General features: G+C 41.7%; 1 protein-coding gene across 1 annotated transcript in view; it reads left to right on the top strand.

Moving 5' to 3' along the window:
* The window catches only part of sfswap (splicing factor SWAP), a 96,937-nt gene that overhangs the window by 51,622 nt on the left and 23,099 nt on the right, over positions 1-22,216 (top strand). Inside the window, exon 14 of the mRNA XM_080017323.1 lies at positions 5,640-5,833. Coding sequence (XP_079873449.1) covers positions 5,640-5,833 — 194 coding nt within the window. The remainder of the gene's footprint in view (positions 1-5,639; positions 5,834-22,216) is intronic.

Genomic DNA, 22,216 nt, shown 5'->3' with positions numbered 1-22,216 from the left:
GTCAGTCAGCAGGATAAACATGGCTGGAGAGCAGGCGGATCGATGGCAGACTGCAGGAAGCTAATTTGTATTGATGGACTTGAAAAGGACATACACATTGGTGTGTGTGTGTGTGTGTGTGTGTGTGTGTGTGTGTGTGTGTGTGTGTGTGTGTGTGTGTGTGTGTGTGTGTGTGTGTGTGTGTGTGTGTGTGTGTGTGTGTGTGTGTGTGTGTGTGTGTTGTGGGCCTTTGTACGTTTCGTTGGCTGTGTTCTGGTTTCCAACTTTGTATTCTAAGGTTGGATGATGACATTGCAGCTGTTCCACATGAATTCTTCACTCGGGCTCGAGCACGTTGGACTCAAATGCTGCAGAGTGCGGTTAAGATTCTTGCGACTGAAGTTAAATTACCATGTCATTGCTTTGTTGTGTATGTACCATGTGAAATGGTCGTACCTCTTGGTTTTTTTTTGTCGTTTTTTTGTCACACTGGCCATATCGTCATGCTGTTCAGGACAAATATGAACCTTGTGTTGGTGGCGCGCTTTACTATCATCCTCCCTTTAATTATCTTACCTGCTTCTTCTACCTGTTTGTAATAAATATCTTACTATATTTAATCCTATTTAAGTTTTTTAATATCATACAGAAACCAAATTAATCCCATGAAGCCTCCTCTCGGAGGGTTCCGTTTAATATGGGGTATCTGGGGGCAATTCTTTCTAGGGCCCAACCGAGATGTAGATATATCAGCCAATATTTGAGTTCCGAAAACTATAGGTATCGTTTGAAATTTCACCGATAAAGTGCAGGTAATGGTTACACCCTACCGATGGTTATACCATACATGAACAGATTTAGAAGCCACGGGTAAGTCGAGGTCTTAAAACTTTCCGTTGCTTAATTAAATCTCGAATGAAATCGATATTTGTCTCTTGACATTTCAGTTTAGAGAATATTAAATGTCTTGGAGGATATTCAAGAACTATTGAATATCGCGGAGAGACTGCAGAGGAACGGACATCAGGAATAGGCCTACTATAACTATTATACTAATTATATTCATCCCTGCTGGGGTTTTAGCCCTAAAATAAAATTGTTGACAGTCCTTACTTACATACCCCCCCCCCCCCCCCCCCCCCAAGTCAGTCAAAAAACATATTTCGTGTTTGTGGAGATTGCTGGCAGCTCAGCTCCAACAGAGTTGGTCTGAAATCATGTCTGTTTTATTTAATTCCCAAAAGTTTATAAAAGGTCAAAAAATATCTGAGGGCTTTCACATGCAGTGTTTAGCCCGTTTGAGTGGAACCTTGTGTTTGCGAACGTCCAACAACGGGTCATTTCCTTCCAGAGACAGTACTGTGACTGCAGTACTCTCTGGACTTGCATTTATTTGAGGACAGGTAGTCAACAGCCACGTTTTAACTTCTAGAATAAGGGTTGAAAATGTTTATTTTGTTGTTGTACATTCAATTTTATCCATTCGCAGTCATGTGTGTCCACACACTTTGTCGAACGAAGCAGTGTTTTCCTAAAACCAGTGGTTTCAATTTATTTTCTGCCAAGAGCTCAAAAAAATATATCACGGTTTCCCCAGTGTACTGCAAGCCAGGGGGCCCACCAGGCTCAAGTCGACCCTCCCACCGGGCATAAGCTGTGCCGTTTGTTTTTCTACATTTTCATATGTATTATTAAGATTGTTTTTTAAACGACAGTTGTCGTCACGCGGCTCGGTTGAAGAAAATGGATAGAATGGTTGGAAAGCTCACCAGCGACATCTGTTGTTAACGTGAAGCAGTGTACATTGATACATACATCCATACATTGATTTATTCACAATTTTAACATTGGCGTCCACATATTGTTTTTGTATATATATATATATATATATATATTCTTTTACTATTTAAAATGGGTAAAATCTTATCTCACTGAGATGTGCGGGGCGCATTGTTTCTCTCTCTCGATCGCTCACACACAAACACATTGACAACGGACCTGTTGCGCGGGATGTTTCAACCGTCCTGTTGGGTTGGGTACCGAAACCTGGTACCACTATGGCACCGGACCGAATCGCAATGCAGACTTCGGTGCCTCATTTCGGTGCAATGCCCGAAATATCCGACCTCCGGTGCTGCGAAACCGCCGCGCACGCCTTCTCTCGACATTATCGTTGGGAGCGCGCCACTTGGAAGTCCTCCATGTGGCGTTCCTCTCCCGTGCGACTCGCCTTAATAACTTTTGATCGAGGGTCAAACAGCAGCGGCGCTCGTCAACGTCACATTGTGCTCTCTTTGCCAATCAGAAAAAAGAGGCGATGTTGTAAAAGTTTTCACTTCCGATAACGTCCAGTTCATACAAACTGTCAGTTATTTGTCAACATATGAAAGTGATGCACAAAAGGGTTTAGTTCATAAAAATAAATCTGGAAAATAGCCCTGATCTTTTTTTTTTTTTTTTTTTTTCTTTCTTCAAACAAAAATAATAATAAAAAAAAAAGATTGTTCTGGATCTATTGATCTGCGATTCCGACCAAGCGTTAAAGCCCTAGAAAATGTGATATCTTTGGTCAAAACTAACGGAGCACAGTTTGGGTCCCCTGTGTGTCCTCTGAGGGAGCATCCTCCTCCATGTGTTATGGAGACATTGGAGAGGGAGTGATCGCGTGTCCGGTCCTCAAAATAATGCAAATATAGACGTATTTTATGTTACAAAAAAAGCACCATGCCTAACGAGAGACACTCTCAGCATCGCACCCGCCTTGCGTGTGTGTGTGTGTGTGTGTGTGTGTGTGTGTGTGTGTGTGTGTGTGTGTGTGTGTGTGTGTGTGTGTGTGTGTGTGTGTGTGTGTGTGTGTGTGTGTGTGTGTGTGTGTGTGTGTGTGTGTGTGTGTGTGTGTGTGTGTGAGAGAAATATCGGCAGATAATATCGGTTATCTGATTTTTATTTTTTATTTTTTGCCCCTTAAAATTGGTTCTGTGACAAAAAAAAATCCATATCGATCGGGCTCTCGTTCTTTCCTCCCTCTTCAATGATTAAAGGCTTCCACTGGTGTTGTTTTAAAGCATTAAGGAAAAAATGATATTGATTTCAGTAGTTGCTAGTTTCTTCCCTCAATATTTACCTGAACTCCCCGCTCGCTGCTACTTCTGTTGGTGATTGAAAGGCTTCTGGGCCTTGCGATGCGGCCGGCTAATTGGCCATTTTTTTTCCCCTCTGTGTTCCGGATTCAGTGAGTTGGAGTGAGTGCCGGCATGCCGATGTCTCGGTGTGTCTTCAGCTGTTGTAAGTGGTGTAAAAGTCAATTCTAGTACGTGCCTTTTAATGAAAATCGACTTCAATTTTATCACCTTTTTTCTTCTCTTTTTTTTTTTTTTTTGGAAATCCTTCTTGTTCATTATTACCATCGACATCTTAGAGTCGATGATCTTGAATGCTTTAGAGTGGATGCGGGTGTTTGCGCTCATAATCACCTCCCGAGTGAATGACAGAACGAAGGCATTCTCTTCCATCAGCTTGTGGAGGTACTTGCGTGCGCATTCTTGTTTTTCTTCTTTTTGTTTATTGGATGGATTATTAATCAAAGTAAAAGTTGGCATTTTTTAAATTCTATTTCTTTGTTTGTTTGTTTTGCTTACCCTCGAGGAAGAAAATCCCACTGGAACCCGCATGGACTTAAAACCCCAATATAACCGCTAGGACCGCTGCTGTATAACGAACAAAGATAAAATAAAAATGGCTACCTTTGTTTAAACTGCCCGTGAAGCTGTACAGCGGCACTAGGGTGCAATACAGGTAGATTCTGCTCCACGAGACCTTTTGCTTTTTTAACACGAGCCTCAACCAGGATTTGGCAATAGCCTGTTTTTAAACACTGGAGGGGATGAGAGTCGACGTACACACACACACACACACACACACACACAAGCCTTGTGGTTGCGTAACATTAATGACTTTTCCTCATCCTCTCTCTAAAATCTGTCTTGTTTTCCCCCTTTGCCTTTTTCACGTTCTTCTGCTTCGCTCTTGTTTTCTCCCCCCTCTCTCTCTGTCTCTCTCTCTCTCTCTCTCTCTCTTGGTCTCTCCCTCACCTGTTGCCTTTGTTCTCTTTTCCTTTCCATCCCTGTCTCATCCTTGGCACTCCTTTCCTGTTTTCTGTCCACCCCCCCACACCTCCCCAATTTCACCTATTACGCTCATTTTTGCACATGTTAATATAGGTCTGTGAGCTCCCCAAAAACATGTTTTTGAATTTCCCTGCTGAAAATACCACTCAGATTATGCATTTGAGCCGTTGTGACATGCCTCTATACCGTTGTGTGTGTGTGTGTGTGTGTGTGTGTGTGTGTGTGTGTGTGTGTGTGTGTGTGTGTGTGTGTGTGTGTGTGTGTGTGTGTGTGTGTGTGTGTGTGTGTGTGTGTGTGTGTGTGTGTGTGTGTGTGTGTGTCAGAAAATAAGGAAAAACATTATAGGTCCTCTTTAAGGAACTTTTCCTTCTAAGGAACTTTTTTTCCTACTCTCCCTTGCTTATATGTCCCACCCCCAGTGTCCCCCAGATATCTTTCTATTCATTTCTCTCTCGCTCTAGATTTTGATGGAAATGTGACATTTTGCACTGTGCTTGTTGATTCCTTGGTGTGTTAATATAAATGGGTGTTTTCTTTTCCCTTTTGGGCCTTTTTTTTCTTGTGCGGTTTATAAGGTTTTTATTATTATTTTATTACTTTTATATATTTAAAATGGGTAAATTCTTATTTCATTGTAGAGCATTGTTTGCCAGTCTCTCTCCCTCGCTCTCTCACTCTCTCACTCTAAGCTCCCCTGTCTCCTACCCACGCGTTAACCCAATACACGATAAGCTTTGTTGGACGTCACTTTTTGCACTAGAAACATTCATAGTCCCTTTTAATCGGACCTGAAGATCAACTCGTCTGGGAATTGTCGTCTGATCGGATGAGTTCTGAGGAGACCGTTCCAGTTGGGGCAGATTTGGCTTTTTGAGACTCGATAGACTAGAACCTAGCTTGTACGTCTGGCGTTGGTGACACCTAGCAACTTGGAGCTAGACCTCACCTGCCAATTTTATTTAATTACATTTTCACGCGATTCCTGGGTCATGGTTTGTGAACTTCAGTTATGCAACTACTTGAAACTGTTAACATGAGTCGAGCACACAGCAAAACTGCTGCACTTTTGACAACCTCCGCTGCCTCTGATCCGAGACTGGTCTGCAGGACGGGGGCGGCGTTACAGTGAAGATGGAATTGGTTCATGACTGTTTGTGCGCCATGTAATATAGCTAGTTCTTATGGTGCAAGGCGGTGCCAAACTAATACAAAAATATAATTACAATTCTAACCCCCCCCCCCTTCACCATTTTTATGAAGTCAGTTTCTGTTGCAAATTGTGACAATCCCAGAATAAATTGGATGAAGACGTACAAATTTAAATTTTTTTCCTTTTTTTTTTTAACTTCCCACTGGAAGGCTGAGCAAAAGCCCAAAATATTTGAAAATGCATATTACAAAGTTGGGCGCAGCTGGCGATAATAATATATGTTTTCTTTGGGGCAGTGCCAGGATTGTTGATTTTTTTCGTTCTAAATTCATGGCTTTTGGTCGACCCAGGGCTTTAAGAATGGTGCTCCTTTGTTCCCGCAGCCAAGCAGAACCTGGGAGATCGTCTCGCGGCTGCAGCCCGGGAGAAGCTGGCCCAGGCATCTAAGGAATCCAAGGAGAAGCAACTGCAGGCCGAGAGGAAAAGGAAGGCGGCTCTCTTCCTCCAAACACTCCGCAGCCCCCTCACTAGTGAGCCCGAGTCCAAGAGGGCCGAGTTGGACTTGCCCGTACATGAGGTGAGTGACTGGTTGTGGGTGTCATGTGTTCGTGTTTTGCAAAAACGCTCTAGATAAATCAGTACCGAGTAACCCCTGTTGTTATGGGAGGTTTGCCTGTGACTAATTGGCTATTTTCGATATACTGTGTATAACGCTATACAATTTGCATTAGATGCCAAAACAAACAAAAGAGAAATGTGGGAAGACCAGTTTCTTTCTACCTAATTAGCAAAATGTTACCTTTCCCTTGTTCCGTGGGTGATATTGCCCATCAGCAGCCTGCCATGTCCTAGTTTTTAAAAAGCACAAAGAAAGAACCTCACAAAGGAGTCTGTACACCTCAAATGAATTCCCATTTTCAATATGATTGTGGAAGAAACTAAAGGTGAAAACAAATGTGCTGTAACTCCTTGTCACGGTCAGAGAGAGAACAGTTTATATCCAACTGTGTGTGGTGCACACATTATATGTGGCTTTCCCGATATTCAGCCACGCATAAAGAGCGATAGATGTTTGTCGCTGAGGGAACCTCTTAATCTTCCATCGGTCTATCGTGAGGAGCTGCTCTTAATTGGTGCCGCTGACACTCATGCAAACGCCTGGGGGGGGGGGGTGTGAGACATGCCGTGCACACAAAAAAACGACACAACCTATAAAGTTCTGGCGATGCTGTTTGTCATATAATCTGTTTGGCTTCTGTGGCGTGAATGCCGTGGAATATAATTGCTCTGCCAATGTTCAAGTTACAGAATAGCTTTTCTTTATTAAAGAAAAAATTGGGGGTATAAATAAAACACCTGATGACACTTCCACTCACACGCTGACCTTGAGGTTGACCATCTCTTAAAATAGTAAAAGCACACTAGTAGTTAAAGGCTCAAAGCATACATTGCCTTCAAGGAAAATATTACATTCTAGAGAATCAAAGCTCAACCTTAGGATATAACTAATATTCCACTGGGCCACTTCCTTCTTTCACTCAGCCGTTAATGAGCAGCACTTTGCATGAAGTTGCACATTTACATTAGCGTACACAAACTGTGTCTCTATCCTTAGACCCTGCGCTGATGGTCACCTTAGCCCTTGACTGAATTGCATAGATCTTTTTTTTTGGACATCTTTATCTTGCCGCTGATGAACAGCCTCATCACGGCATCAGCATTTCTGTTGCCAGAAAGTAATAACCGGTTATGCCTGAAATTAGGCAATAAGCCTCCAGGCGCTGAAAGCCCATTTCACCTCACCCCGTGACTTGTCCTTGACAGACTATGTCGGGCCCCTGGTACTCTGCGCCATCGGAACCTACATTACGTAAAGAGATGGGTCTGTCACTTCTCAGTGCCCAAACAAGTTCACACAGTGACAATGGGAACTTCCGATGAACTCTTTAACCTCGTCCTTTGTATTTGCAAACGTCCTCACAAAATGAAGCCTTACCTGTTCATCCAGGGTAAGAGCCGTTCCGAGATTATTGATTTAAGTTTTAAATTTGGGGTCATGCCATTTGATCAAAATGAAATATAGAGGCAGTGTTCTACAGCAGACATGTACACGTTGTGGAGCTTGCTCAGAATCTCAGAGCAGACCCCTCTGTGTTCTGAACTCACACTCGCACCTCCAGAGCTTCTGAGCAACGTGGCCAAAATGGAGACAAAGAGCAGCGTCGCCTCATTTGGCCCTCCCGCCGTTCAGCCTCTCAACAATGTTAACGAGCAAACATTGACACTTTCTATGACACTAGATGATGCGCCTAATGTTTTGGAGTCGAATCAGACTGGTTTGGTGTATCCTATGTCAATGTATGTCCGGAGAACAAATCTTTTTTTTTTTTTTTTTTTTTTTTAAATATTGTGAGACTTCTGAGATATTCTGAGAGTCCGCTACGTTCATTCCCGACACAACCGAACCGGAATGATTTTTAAAGTCAATCAGCGATGCAGGACGAGGCAGTAACATCATTAACGCATTGCAAACATAGGCTTAAAGCTCACAAGGCCCTATCAACCCCCAAAGAAAAACGTCATTACCTTTGACAGTCTCAGCCTCTCTCAAGAGACATCGCAGAGGGCGAGTTGACATGAGCCGGCGTGTAATTATATTCCTAATTTTCCAGAAATTGCGAGACCGTTGCTGCGCAGCGCTTTAGAATGGTGTTTTGTCCCCACCGCCGGCGTCAATCTACAAATGTATTACACCCCTAAAATCCATCCGTCATCCGCCCCCCCCCCCCCCGCTCGTTGACGGTATCTATAATGTTTGGGCAGTGCACTGTGAAAGAGATTTCATTACAGGATAGACGTGTAAAACAAATAACGATTACAGACGAGGAAGGAATGGAGGCAAAAGGTGCTGACGGACGGGGAATGACGCATTCGAGTTTCAACGCCCCTTCTTTTTTTTTTTTTCCTCTCCCTCCCCCCGTACCCTTTGATACAGTCTGGAGATGCGTAGTGCCACTGGTGTCAAGTTGTTCTACAAGAAATGCTCAATATATAGACTATTATGAAGTACTCAAGATGCAGCCTGTGCTGGTGGAAATAACAACCTGCTTTTGGGGGAAGGGAAAGCTCCCTAGGATTACCCACCCACCGTGACGTCTTGACGTCTGGCCAAATGAATGCTGGGAAATCAGGGTTAATCCAGTTAACCGAGCCGCCAACCGACGCATCCTCAGTATTTTGGGTTGACTGAGAACGCAGCTAAGTATTCGAGGGCATTCCTTGCTTTATGTAACCATTTTGGAACAAAACTGTGCAGTATGACGAAAATTAGCTCACAATACTCCAGTTCAGACAAATACACATATGCTGTCTTCAACTGGTCAGTTTTTGTGTTTTGTCATCCCAGTTTCCTACTTGCATTGTATCGCCTTTAGGCCTATGCGCTCCTTTCCTTCACTCCAAACCTCGAAAGAGCAGCAAATGTTTTTTTTTTTTTTTTATAATTCCAGGGAAATTATCGCAGTCTGTTACCAGACTTTCAAGTGGAGATAGAACTCCCTGCAACGTCAATGTGTTTCCTAAGTTGAAATTTACAACTTTAGATCCCGGGAGGCATCCTGCTCAATACCTCTCCTTTTTGTCCTGTTTCTCTCGGTCGCTTTTGCTACTCTGAACCAAACTTTAAATGATTTTTAAAATGTGCGGTCGTCCTCATGCGTCCTCGCATCTTTTACGGCCGTGAGCAGAAAGCTGTCGGATGTTTATCCTCCATCTTCAGGAGGAGCGCCTTCTCTCATTTCCTTTCAGCAGAGAAAGTGTTTTCAGGGAACACTTGAGGCATCCTTAAGGTGTCACTAGGCCACTGGGACATTGAAAAGTTGTTTCAATAATAGTGGTTTGTAAACTTTCCACACTTCCACTTAACCTTATTTAATCGGAGAAACTACAGTCATCTGATGTCAACACCAATCAGCATCTGATCTCGATCTCTGACCAAACCTTTTTCTAGGTCTCAGACACAAATATTAAATTCTCATATATTTTATAGGGTGACGATAAAAGTTTATTTATTTGAATATAGTTTTTTAAACCAAGACACGATTAAACCTCTAGAATAAAAAAAGTTATATATATTTTCCAATTTGTTGCTAGACACGGCTACACAGAGGAATTTCATTAACATTCAGAAGAATTTGACATTATTTACAGTATTTGATATTGGTAGAGCTTGATATTGGGAAGCGGCTCATGGAATCGGAATCATTTCTTTATTGCACCAAAGAAAATGATTGCTGTTATTGCAAAGTATCTGATGTTGTTTGAGTTTAATTTGTAAGGGTTTCAGTTTGGAGTTGTGCAAATGAAAAGATATGAAGACAGAATACCCAAAGACAGGGAAAATATGTTTGTGCCAACAAACAAAGGTCTTTGGACTAGTCTTTCCCCCAATTGAGATATCTGGTCCACAGCTTTGTCCGAGTTGAAACTGGCTCATTAATTGAGGATTTAATGTTTTCCACATGGCAGTGAGTAACACTTAATCTGCAGATAATATTTATTTTATGAAGAGCTTTTACAGCAGGTACAGAGGCTAAAAACCCACAAACCAAGGGTATTCTGAAAGCAAAGAACATGTGTGTACAAGTGTATGAGACACGCTTGATAGTACATGTGTTGTATTAGCTAACACAATTGGATGAAGAATATGTATTCTCTACCCAAAGAGTGTGTTTGTATTCTCGGGACACTTACACGGCTGGCTTTTCTGTGCCGCCTGTTTACATTGATTTATGGCTTGTTTGTGAGTGCAGCTAACCAAATCAGAGTGGCTGCAAGACAGTTTGCAAATTCATTCCATCCTCACAGAGGAGTACAGGGTGAAACCAACTCTCACAATAGAGTACGCGAACACAAAATGGGGCGCTGAGTTCTGTTTATTATATTTTGGGTGCTTTGATTGCTGCAAAAGGGCTTTCCGATCTGCCTAAGGTGACAGTAGATTATCATGTAAATTAGAGTTATTACAGGTAATTTGATGTGGCAATTGTCATGTCCATGATAGATGTGACTGCCAACTCTTTCTCATGTTAGCTCAACACCACGGCTGATGGACCATGGTCAATCTAAATGGGTCTACTATTACCCTTCTGACAATGATGTGGTTGTGGTCTATTAGCGCATAGACAGATCATTCCACACTGATCTCTGTAATCATGATGTATGTATGTAGACCAAAGAAACATGGTGTTTTAAAGATCATAACAGTTCACAACAAACTATCGTATGTCAACTTTATTATGCTGCTTTGAATATCAATGGAAAGGATTTACAGTAGATATTATTATTATTAATTATTAATGATGAGGCAACAGCAAACTGTGTTTCTGAGATAATCACCGTCAAAGTTTCCTCAACACTTGTATCCATTCAGCCAGCTCCCAGAATGGAAATGGTTGGAGGACCTACAAAGCAACATGGCTACTTGCCACATGGCCACTTGACACGCTGCTGAATGGGGGATCTCTGTGTTGTGTCCATAAAGATCATTCATTGTTTATAAAAGTGAAATTATTTAGGAGTTTAAAAGAAGTGCAGACAACACAACAAAATGTACAGTCTGTCAATAATATTAGTCTCTGTATATCAACCTCGATGTGTCATTTAATATATATATAATTAATTTATGCCATTCTCTTTCATGTGTCAGTGGACCGCACAGAGGCAGTCGTTGCCAATTCTGTTAATAAAATTGCGAAAATACATCACATTTTGCAGGAAATATGCACATCAATATTTTAGCTTGGAGATTTAGGCTTACGACCTATAACAGGATGGCACCGTTGTGATAAAATGGTAATTGCTAGCGAATGAAGAGAAACGAGGCTCTGCAGATTTGTACACCATCAGCTGAGTACTGGGTCCACTACCTCTTTGTTTTGGTTGGTGTTTTCTTGTTGTCTGAAATCATTTCACTGCGTCTTCCATTCCAATATAGCTGTCCCATGATAAACATGGTGTGTGTGTTCTTATTCAAGTTCAGGGTTGAACAACTTTTTTTAAAACATTGAGTCAGATCTCAAGGAAGGTACTCTGATTGGTAACAATGCTGATGTGTGGCAAGATGAGGTGATTTTATGTGCGTATGTAAGCTTTTCCCGTTTAGTGCTCATCATTTTGTTTGAGAGGCAACGTTGTATAAGCAAGTGAAAGCTGTCAGGAGTAAACAGAATCTGCAGAATAAGCATTACACATCCAGGGCTACCACTTCTTGTCAATGAGAGAATCTGTAAGTGTCGTGTTTGTTCTGCGTTGCAACTTGTAAGATCATGTTGGCTTGTCACCGCGACTAGAAGTTGGTGCGGACCCTGTTCTCTATTAAAAACAAGCCTCCGTGTAGGCTTCTGATTCAATACACAGAAATGTTAGCCTTACAGTTTGCATGGGATAACAGGCTTAGTTTAGAAACTCTAGACTGGACTGCATTCTTTACTCTTTTGTTACATATCTGCACCATTACATTTCGTCCTCCGCAATGAAAGAATTGTCGACCTCCAACAATTATGTTGGTTTCAGTATAGGATCAGCTTTTAAATAATTTGATAATATGACAGTTTGTGGGTTTTTTTTTTTTTTACAAAACAAGAACATAATTGGCCTGCTCCAAAATAGAACAACTTTGAGGCTCCTACCTCTAAATAGAGTTTTTGAGATTTCTTTCAAACCCAAAGATACAATTGATGATCAAATTGTCTCAAACGCCCCTGAAACAGTGTTTCATAAAAATGATAAGACGCTTCTTCTCGTTGAAAGCCTCATCATTGACTGGCCCTGACAAAAAGCACCGTGGGAAAACTGAAAAATAGGAACGCAGCATGGAATGAAAAGAGAGGCATTCTATATAAGATCAAGATTCAAGGTTCCTCCTCTTAACCCCTCTTGGGTTAAGACTCTGAGACAGAGTGTGTCGCTGGACTTAAATGAGAATGTTCCTCGAGACGACAGCCATGGACAGAGAGGAAAGTTGAGGTCACAGCGTTGTGCCAGACCGGGACATTCTGCTCTGTACTGCTGCACCAGATATAGCGATGCAATGGGTCATTCTCTGGAAATGTTTCAGACATTATTAAGATAAGAGTACAGATTCTTTGCATCCTGCTCCAAGCACGCTTCTTGAGAGGATCTTACCTGACTAATTGGTGGATTTTCTCCTTTCTTGTCCCCATAATTACGTGCCTGAACGGAAGTAGGAAGATTCTTGTTAGATCTCGGGGACATTTAGATCTGGCAATAAAATGTATCTCGGGTGATCAGATCACAAACGCAGACAACCGTTGGCAATTAAATGGATTCATACAAGATATGAATACTTGATAAGATAAAACTTTATTAATCCCTAGGGGGAAATTGAGGTGTTACAGCCGCAGAGTTTACAGAGTAGTGCAGATAAAAAAAAAAATTTAATGGAAATAAAATGTTTACACATCTATAAAATGAAGTAAAAACAAAAGAGTAGTACTTGTGACTTGTGACGTGCAGCTGACTGTCACTTTATGAGGCCATTATGGGGAGATGGTAGTGCTGGCAAGTCTGAAGGGGTCCACAGGCTTTTGAAGCTCCCAATTCCTTAACCACATACAGAGGTGGTTGGGGTGGAGACATCTTATCTTTGTGAATGCAGTTGTTCCCCAAGCACATTCATATTGCAACCAAGTTATATTTGACGGCATTGGCAAAAATAATGCAGGGAAAATGCTTCTGTCGAATGTGGCAGCAGTGCCAAAAATACAGATTTTGAAAGACAGACATAAATGTGACCCACTGCAGCCTTAAGGTACATTTGGTGGCTTTTGACTGTTTTTTTGCATCATTTGAAAGTAAAGAATCAGAGCTTCAAAACAAGGTGTCACTTGTGCAAATCAAGCAAATATTTTTAAAGCTATGACTTGTGCTATGTTAATGACAAGGGTGTGGCAAACTGTGTTTCTGAGGTAATCACCTTCAAAGTTTCCCCAACAGTTTTCCTCAGCCAGCTCCCAGAATGCATATGCATGGAGGACCAAAAGAGCCTTGTGGCTACTTGTCACATAGCCACTTGACACCCTGCTGAATGGGGACTTAACACTCTGCTGAATGGGGCAATCTTTGCATTGTGTTGTGTTTTGAGGGTTTGTTGAACACCGTCATCGACACACATCTTTTGTTTTTCAACAAGATTTTATTTCTCAATAACAATATGTTTTATAAAAGTAGAATTATTTAGGAGTTTAAAAGTGCGAACAGCACAACTAAATGTAGAGTCTCAATAATATGAGTCTCTGTATATCAGCCACAGTGTGTCATTTAATATATTAATGTGCGTATGCCAAATTTCTTTAAAGTTATTGGAATTATGATGTGGGCTAACCCCAACCCTACCCCAGCTACAACCTTAGAGCCTGTTTGGGGCCTCTTTTAATTTTCTTTTCGCCCCTGGCTGCATTTGCAGGTGAATTGAGAACCTTTTCCATTACTACTTTTTCATAATCTGCATCACCAACCTCAACAGACTTCATCACATTTACATTTACATTTAGTCATTTAGCAGACGCTTTTATCCAAAGCGACGTACAAGGGAGAATAACATTCAAGCTACATTGCAACAGAGACATTAGTGTAACAATAAATACTGCTAGGTAGTGCTAAGTAATTGTAGTTTAGGAGAGGAGGTACTCACTGAAGAGCTGGGTCTTCAAGTGCTTCTTAAAGACAGAGAGGGAGGTCCCTGCTCTGGTCATTTTTGGCAGCTCGTTCCACCAACGTGGAACTACAAATGAGAATAGCCTGGATTGCCGTGGCTGTATGGCCGGCAGAGCCAGGCGACGCTCATTTGACGAGCGCAGCATCCGGGGGGCAACATGTGCTCTTACAAGAGCATTTAAGTAGGTCGGAGCATTCCCAGCAATCACTCTGTAGGCCAGAATAAGAGACTTGAACTTGATGTGAGCGGCTACAGGTAGCCAGTGGAGCTCGATGAGCAGCGGAGTGACATGTGCCCTCTTTGGCTGGTTGAACACCAGTCGCGCCGCCGCATTCTGTATCATCTGCAGTGGCTTCACCGCACAGGCCGGCAAGCATGTTAAGAGGGCGTTGCAGTAGTCGAGACGGTACATCACCAAGGTTTGTACCAGCAGTTGAGTGGCATATTGGGTCAGGTACGGCCTGACTTTTCGGATGTTGAGTAGTGCGAAGTGGCAGGACCGGGAGACGGCGGCAACATGGTCCGAGAATGTCAGTTGGTCATCAATAATGACACCTAGATTCCTTGCAGCCTTGGTAGGAACAAGAGATAGAGTCGATTTTAATATCAATGTTGTGATAAATACCTTGTTTGGCCGGGAAGACCAGCAGTTCCGTTTTCGCCAGATTTAGTTGAAGATCATAATCCTTCATCCATTTGGATATGTCAGCGAGACAATCCGAGATCCGCGTCGAGACAGTGGGGTCGTCGGGTGGGAAGGACAGATAGAGTTGGGTATCATCCGCATAGCAGTGATATGAAAAGCCATGTGAGCGGATGATCGGGCCCAGTGAGGTGGTGTATATGGCAAAGAGGAGGGGTCCTAGCACCGAGCCTTGGGGCACCCCTGTGGTGAGGTTGTGAGGCACAGACAGCTGGCCTTGTCACATTGCCATGTCACACTGAACGAGCGCCCAGTAAGGTAAGATTCGAACCAGGAAAGTGCACTGCCCGTTATGCCCATACTTGAGAGTATGGACAGGAGTATGCTGTGATTGACAGTGTCAAAAGCAGCTGATAAGTCTAGCAGAATGAGAACCGAGGATTTGGCAGCAGCTCTAGCAGTTTTTAAGGCCTCTGTCACAGACAACAGGGCTGTTTCGGTGGAGTGACCACATTTGAAGCCAGATTGAAGTGTAACGAGAAGGTTGTTTCTTGACAGGTATTCTGTAACCTGTCTAGAGACTGCCCTCTCTATCGTTTTGGAAAGGAATGGGAGGAGAGAGACCGGCCGATAGTTTTCTACTTGATTGGGATTGAGTGAGGGTTTTTTGAGCAGTGGTGCGACCCGAGCCACTTTGAAAGCGGAGGGGAAAGTGCCAGAAGTTAGGGAAGAATTAATCATATGTGTGATTGCCGGGGTGATAGTCAGTGATATGGCTTGAAGGAGGTTAGATGGGATCGGATCTAGCGGACAGGTAGTAGGACGGCTACATGTTAGAAGTTTAGATACCTCACTTTCAGCGAGGGGGTCGAAACCAGGGAACGATGAGCCTAGGGCTGGAGAAGATCATCATCATCATCATCACATCATCAACAGTTCACATTCTTCCGTTGTACCAACACTGGGCGTGTCGTCGGTCTCCTCCGGTGGTTCTTGAAAATATTCAGTTTCAATGTCACATTCAGGTTGAAATCCGCTGTTTGAAATGTTCTCCAAGTCTGGGATTATGTCAGTATCAGATTCAGCTTCGCTATCGTTCTCTGTTTCGCTGTCAAAGAACTGACTATCATCACGGAAAATGAGGTCCAGTACGCGCTGCTTACACTGACTTGGATCTCTCGCACTGGTCAGAATAAGGTCCGCAGTATGATTTAGATCTTACGCCACCCGCTTCTCTTTTTCCATAACAATAAGGAGATGAAAGTTTCCACAGACAAGTGAAACCACATCCTCATCTTGTTTACAGAATTGACGTCAGAATAACTTCCTTGTTGGTGTACACCCCCTACATAATAATGTCTGCGTGTGTGTATAAAAGTAGTATGATTTAGAGGTTGAACTCTAAGGTTACACATTGTGACTTCACATAACATGGAATATGCATGAATGAACTTCACCTGGAATGTCGCTTTAAAGGGAACGATTGATCAGCGTTGTTCAGCACAATACAGCGGGAATCTAACGGGAATATTTCACTCCGCGGTTTAGGAAATAAAAACACAGGAACACAAATCTGGAAAAATACAATTTTCCTTCTAGAAAGGTTTTTTTTTTTTTTTTTTTAACTTATTTTGCTACTGCTGGTGATTTTAGAAATGCGCGACAATGCGGGTTTTGCTGCGGTGGTTCACACATGCAGTTGTCCTCATGATAAGCCGGGAGGCGAACCTGGATCTCAAGTAGTCACCGGAAGCACATGACAATGACAGGTGTGGCTTCAAAGCCTCTATCTGGATTTATCCCGATAAAAGGTGCCGGGTCTAAAGTCAGGGACCCTGCGCCAGTATTGATCCCATCAAGAGGCAAAAGAACAAAATATCTCCACTGTTTCAACCAGCGTGATTGATGCCTTTTCTTTTTATTACAGGCCACATACAAGAGCAGAAAAAAGAAAGAAACCTGTTTTTACATTTTGAATGCAATTATGTCGATTGGGCTACAGGAAACTGGTTTACGATGAGACACAAATTCAAAACTTGAGCCTTTATAATGAGTTTGTTCATTTCAAAAAGTGTTCAGACGATTTCAGCACGCTCCTCTGTGTAGTTCTGACCTAAATGGAATAAATTGCTCTAGGATTAGTGCTCTGAACAACAAGCTCGCTTGTGACTTTAGTAAATACAAATTGTTTTATCTCCGATTATTTTTTTTTGTTTCTTTGTTTTATTTTGTTCTTTTAGGGGACTTTTTTATGTAGTGTTGAAGCTGATGATGCTATCTTTAACATGTGCATTGTTGTTTTATTTTTTGGCCTCCTTTGCCTTCTCTAATGAGCCAATAGAATCTTATTTTTCAAGAATAGAGGCTTAGAAGCCTATTTTTATTTGTGCATAAATATATATGTTTTTGTCTTTTGTGTTGTATTTGAAAATTCTACATTCAAATTATATGCATGAAAATTATATACATAATGTAATAAATTAGTGTGTACATAGTTACACAATCAAATCATTATATGGACTGACAGTAGATTTAGTTTACATGTATGCTTAGCTACAGTAGCCTTATTATACAATCAGTTGCATGTCTAGCTGTGTGTGTCTGGTGTGCATGTTCCCATTTTGGTGAGGCGTGCCGATTTGGAGGCTTATATGAAAGTGTTTCACCAGCTGGCCACTTGGCTCTGCTTACACTGATGTATTGAGCCATAAATCGTTGCTGTGTCAACCCATCTCATCTGCTTTGACCAACCCCTGTGACCGGCCTGTCTGCTGATTTATTTAACTAATCCATCTTGAGGAGATCCACTCAATACGTATTGATGGAACACAGTCACATCTCCTGATTAAATTGTTCCTTCTATATTGTGAACTACATACTGTAAGCTACAGTGACAATGCCTGGCTTTCTGCCTGGCACACTAAAAAGCTTCAGACTACTCAAATATGGAAACGCCCTAAGCAGTTTTTGTTTTGTTTTTTAGTTTGAGAGTATGTCATAGTATTACTCACTATTACTTCTACCCATTTGTATCATCAGAGATTGTACATGCATGTCCATTTTAGTGTGTGCATCAAATAGTAACCAGCTCCTATGATCATGCACGCCTCATATGTAAAAGTGGTGATGCTCTCCCGCTGCATCCAGTGCCCCCTCCTCCTGTGCTGTGTGGTGTTTGGGGGGGGCCCGGCTCCTCCTGCCTGTGGTTCAGCTGGGAAGTGAGCCGCGCTTGCTCTTTAAATGATTGGCCACACTGTCTGCCATGCTGTGTGAGACGGACGGAGAGGCTTGGTCCTCTGGGAAGACTGTCACGTCTCAGCAGGTCGCCACACGCTAAACACCTCGCTGCTTGAACGCCTTGACACAGCACCGCCAGCTGGGACATTACATTAGAGGCCATTCGCTGCAATGGAAATAGACACACACACACACTTACATGGGCATTATAGATTCTCCTTGATGCATTTGTTGTCAATTTCAACATCTGTCTGAATTAAACATAATATAAAGGTGCTGGGAAGGGATCGCTGTATATTGGTGTCTAATGGGACCTAGCCTGTATGGAGACTTCCGCAGAGGTGGTTGGCAGTGTTCAAATGGAACAACCACACAAATAAAAAAGGGCCAAAAAGTTCCTTTGAGCTCAAAACACTTTGGCTCAAATACAATGCTTCATGATTAAACTGTCTGTGCAAATTAGCTGTAATTTAGTTCCACATAATTGCTCTTTTAAAAAGTCAGGTGCTTTGAATCTTGTTTTAATTCCACTAATTGATGAGGTTTATTTCCTCTAAGTGGGTTCAACTTGTAGCATTCGTGATTACAGAGATGTTTAATCAGTGTGTAATGGTTTGAATTTCCTTTTCAGAGTACAGTGATTATTCCAATTAGGATTGTCATCCGATCATTTTGAGTTTATATACGGGATCGGAGAAATCATGGTCTCATGGGGTATATCTGCTGTTTGTCATGACAACTGCATCGCGTGATCTGATCACGCTGGTGTGATGGGACAGCTGCACACAGTCCCTCCCATTGATATAGAAACAGATACCACCTTTGCGATTTGACGTGCATCTATACATATTTATATATATTTATACAGGCCGTATATTTATTTTATTTATTTATTCTGTCTCTTTCCTTCTCTCCTTATTTATTAAGTCCAACCAAGGTCAGCTTGGCTATTAGGCAACCATATGTACGACAGAGATTTTATCACACGGACAGACTGTCAGGGAGGGAGGGAGGGGGAGAGAGGGAGGGAGGGGGAGAGAGAAAATCCTTCTCATCTGGCGACCCCAATCAGCCTGGCACACAAAGCCAGGGAGAGTGGAAAGTCTTAAATGACAGCCATATTGGCCGGGCCTGGATAGATTAGTTGCATATGTACACACATACTGATGCATAGAAATGGGACTGTCCAGGGATCTTCCCATGAGATATTTCAATGAATCCTAACTGCTGATTTGATATATGTCCTGATGGTTTTATTGCATCATTTTTATTATTGCGTCTTCTAGTACTCTCAAAATATTTAATCCGTCAAAATTGACTGTTGCTTAAATAAAAATAACATAAAAGAAAATCACACATTATTACACTTATTTCCATGAAACTGAACCGTAATGTGTTCCACTAATCCTTTCTAAGATCACCTGACAGGTTCATTATTGGATGACTCTCAGCCCTCCTGCTACCAGTTTTCTCTATTAGTAATATATTTGCATTTGGAGAAATGTTTTGTTTGTTGAAATTCATACCAACTCACTTACATTGTAGTTATAGTCTTACTGGCAAAAAGGTTACTCACAAAAATAAATTGAAAAAAAAAAATAGTACCACATTTTGAAACTAACTCTGATGCAACAAACAAAAACAAAAATGCAGCAGACTGAACTCTGCCAAGGTTTTCGAGTATGGCACCCAGCTTTTTTTTTTTTTTTTTTTTTACCAAAGAAATAGTTTACCTTTACGAGAAGGGTATCAGTCCAATGAAGATGTATGGATGAACAAAATAAATCAATCCATCAGAAGAAGGCATACCTTAGAGAAAATAATTTGACTGTCTTGAAACAAAGATGAGGGTAAACTGAGATGTTTGAAAAAAAAAACGAAACAAATGTAATTCTGGAGGGTGTAGTGTAATCCATCCGGACAGTCTTATAGATTGACCCATGACCCAAATTTCCATAATGAACATGTCATAGCTGTCAAATCACACGATTTCTATAAACTGCATCATCAAATCTTGATTAATTTTTTACCAACTTAACTTTTCAGATGGTTGACCCTAAGCCTCCTTGAGCTGAAAATTAGAATGAGTTCCGTGGAGTCTAGTCCCTGACCACCTCTGTATCTAGTTTGGATCATTAGCTCTTCAATGCGTCTTGAATGTATTCATAACTGTGTTTGTAACTGACCTTTTACTATGGAATCTCTCAAAACACACTTTAATACCCGGTCCGAACAGGGTCTGAATTGCCAAGCAGTGGAGATGAATCCTATTGTGTAGTACCTGCACAGCGGTGATCATACCAGAGAAGGTAGCCATGAGCTGATTTGCGTTTAAACGAGCTGTGAATTCCATCAGATTCCCCCTTGAACTTTTATCCCGTCTCCGTCCATCATTGAACATCTCCTTCGACCTGTGTCCGTATCGTTCCTTTATCCTCATGTCTCTCCTTGGCACACTGGCTGGCTTAATGATTTACTGGCCACCTCCTCCCTCTCTGTATTCATCCCATTCCTGTCTATCGCCCTGTGGCACTGGGCTGTTTGTCTTCCCTGGCGTGGCACTCCTGTAGCACCGTCCCATAGTCCCTGCACCTCTCACAGCTTTACTGTTTTAAACTCCTGCTCATTTTTCTCCAACACTATAGCTGCCATCAAACCGCTTGCCCGTCCCCTCTCCTTCTGCACGGCACTTCTCTTCTCTCCTCACTTCTCCGGCTTCTTCTCTCCTGTGAGGTTCGCCGCAGTCCAAGCTTCCCTGTCTTAGCATTGCAAGCGTACAACAGCTAAACCTAAACCTTTGCCTTTTTTCTTTTCCTTTTTTTTTTTTTTTTTTTTTTTTTTACCTCAATATCAGGTCGTGGTAGTCTAGCATATCCCAAGGAAGTTCTGGATATAGATGTGATCTTATCTCTAGAAACTGTTTACACCGTCTTTCCTTTGTAATATAGTTTCCATGGCATCACATTAGTTATGCAGCAATCACATTTATTTTGATACCTTCCTCTTTTTAAAAGATTTTTGGGTACCACTTTGTAATGCTTACTGTAAATGTATGTATGTGTCTTCTTAAAAGTTTACACAATTTAATTTCTATAATGAAGCAAATTATAGCTGCGTCACAGATTTCATGGCTCCTCCGAGGTGCAAAATGAAAGACGCATTCTAATGGGATGAAATCAAATTGCTTGTCAAAGCTTTGCCACATACCGTTAGAACAGAACGGGGACGATGGGTGCGTGAAACCTGACTTCAGCATCAGTGAGCGACATTAAACATTGGTCAGGATCATTTAGAGCTGGGCAGGACCCTCGCTATTGTCATTGTGTTGCCTGTATATGGGACCTCAGTAGACCTTTTGCCTCTCCGAGGGGTGTCTTCCAAAACAGACACCCCCAGAATAAATCCATCTGGCACATTGATCCCTTGAAGTAAGAAAGCACGGGCACCAATTCTTCACTGCCAATACAGAGTACGAGACCTTAACTTCAAGTGTCCAGTGGCCAGTACCAATCTGTGACTCTTCAAACTAGTTTTTTGTCACGCTGTTAGCTTAGAAGCAAATAAAAAAAAATCATTGAGAAGTAATACATTTTTCCTGTTCAACATCTTACATCCATGTGTCCAAAAAGAAAAAAAGACGTTTTGAAAACGCTTTTCCTGGCTTAATTGTTTATGACTTTTGGAAAACGATTTTTATATTGGGGTTATTCTCTGACCCTGTTTGTTTTTGGTTTTTTTGGGTTTTTTTTTCCTTATTTACAAGCCTCCAAAGGTGCTTACAATTTGTACAACAAAGTAGTACAACTGGATGAAATATTAAAGCTACACATATACTGCACACGTTTATTGTTACGACCAACTAGTAATGAGGTCTCCTCTACCGCTCACAAGATAATCAGCTGTGATTATGTTACAATGTCTTATGAAAACCGATAAGCTCTGGTGCTTGTCATCAAACACACAAAATCAAGACTCATCTGAAGGCAATTATACAAAGTTAAATCAGCATATTCCATGGTCTATAACTATAGCTCCAGGTAGGGCTGTGCAATATGGCCAAAATGTTCTATCACGATATGGGTCATTTTAAATCTCACTAACGATTTATATCAGGATATAGCATGTTTTATCCAAATTCAATCAATAGTTTATATAAAAAAAAAAAAAAAAACGAATGGTAAAGCCTATTTTAATTTGATTTGTGAAACGGTGCAGCACGGGAAATGCGCTCGCCGAGACTTTCAAATTCACAGGAGAGGCAAAATAAGCAGGAAAAAGAAAAATGAGCGTCAAAAATCAGACTTATTTGCAAAATTGAAGATGCAAACTTTAATTCACTGAAA

This window comes from Zeus faber (genome assembly GCF_960531495.2).
Source record: "Zeus faber genome assembly, chromosome: 17".
Lineage (NCBI taxonomy): Eukaryota > Metazoa > Chordata > Actinopteri > Zeiformes > Zeidae > Zeus > Zeus faber.
This window is presented reverse-complemented; position numbering and strand designations above follow the sequence as displayed.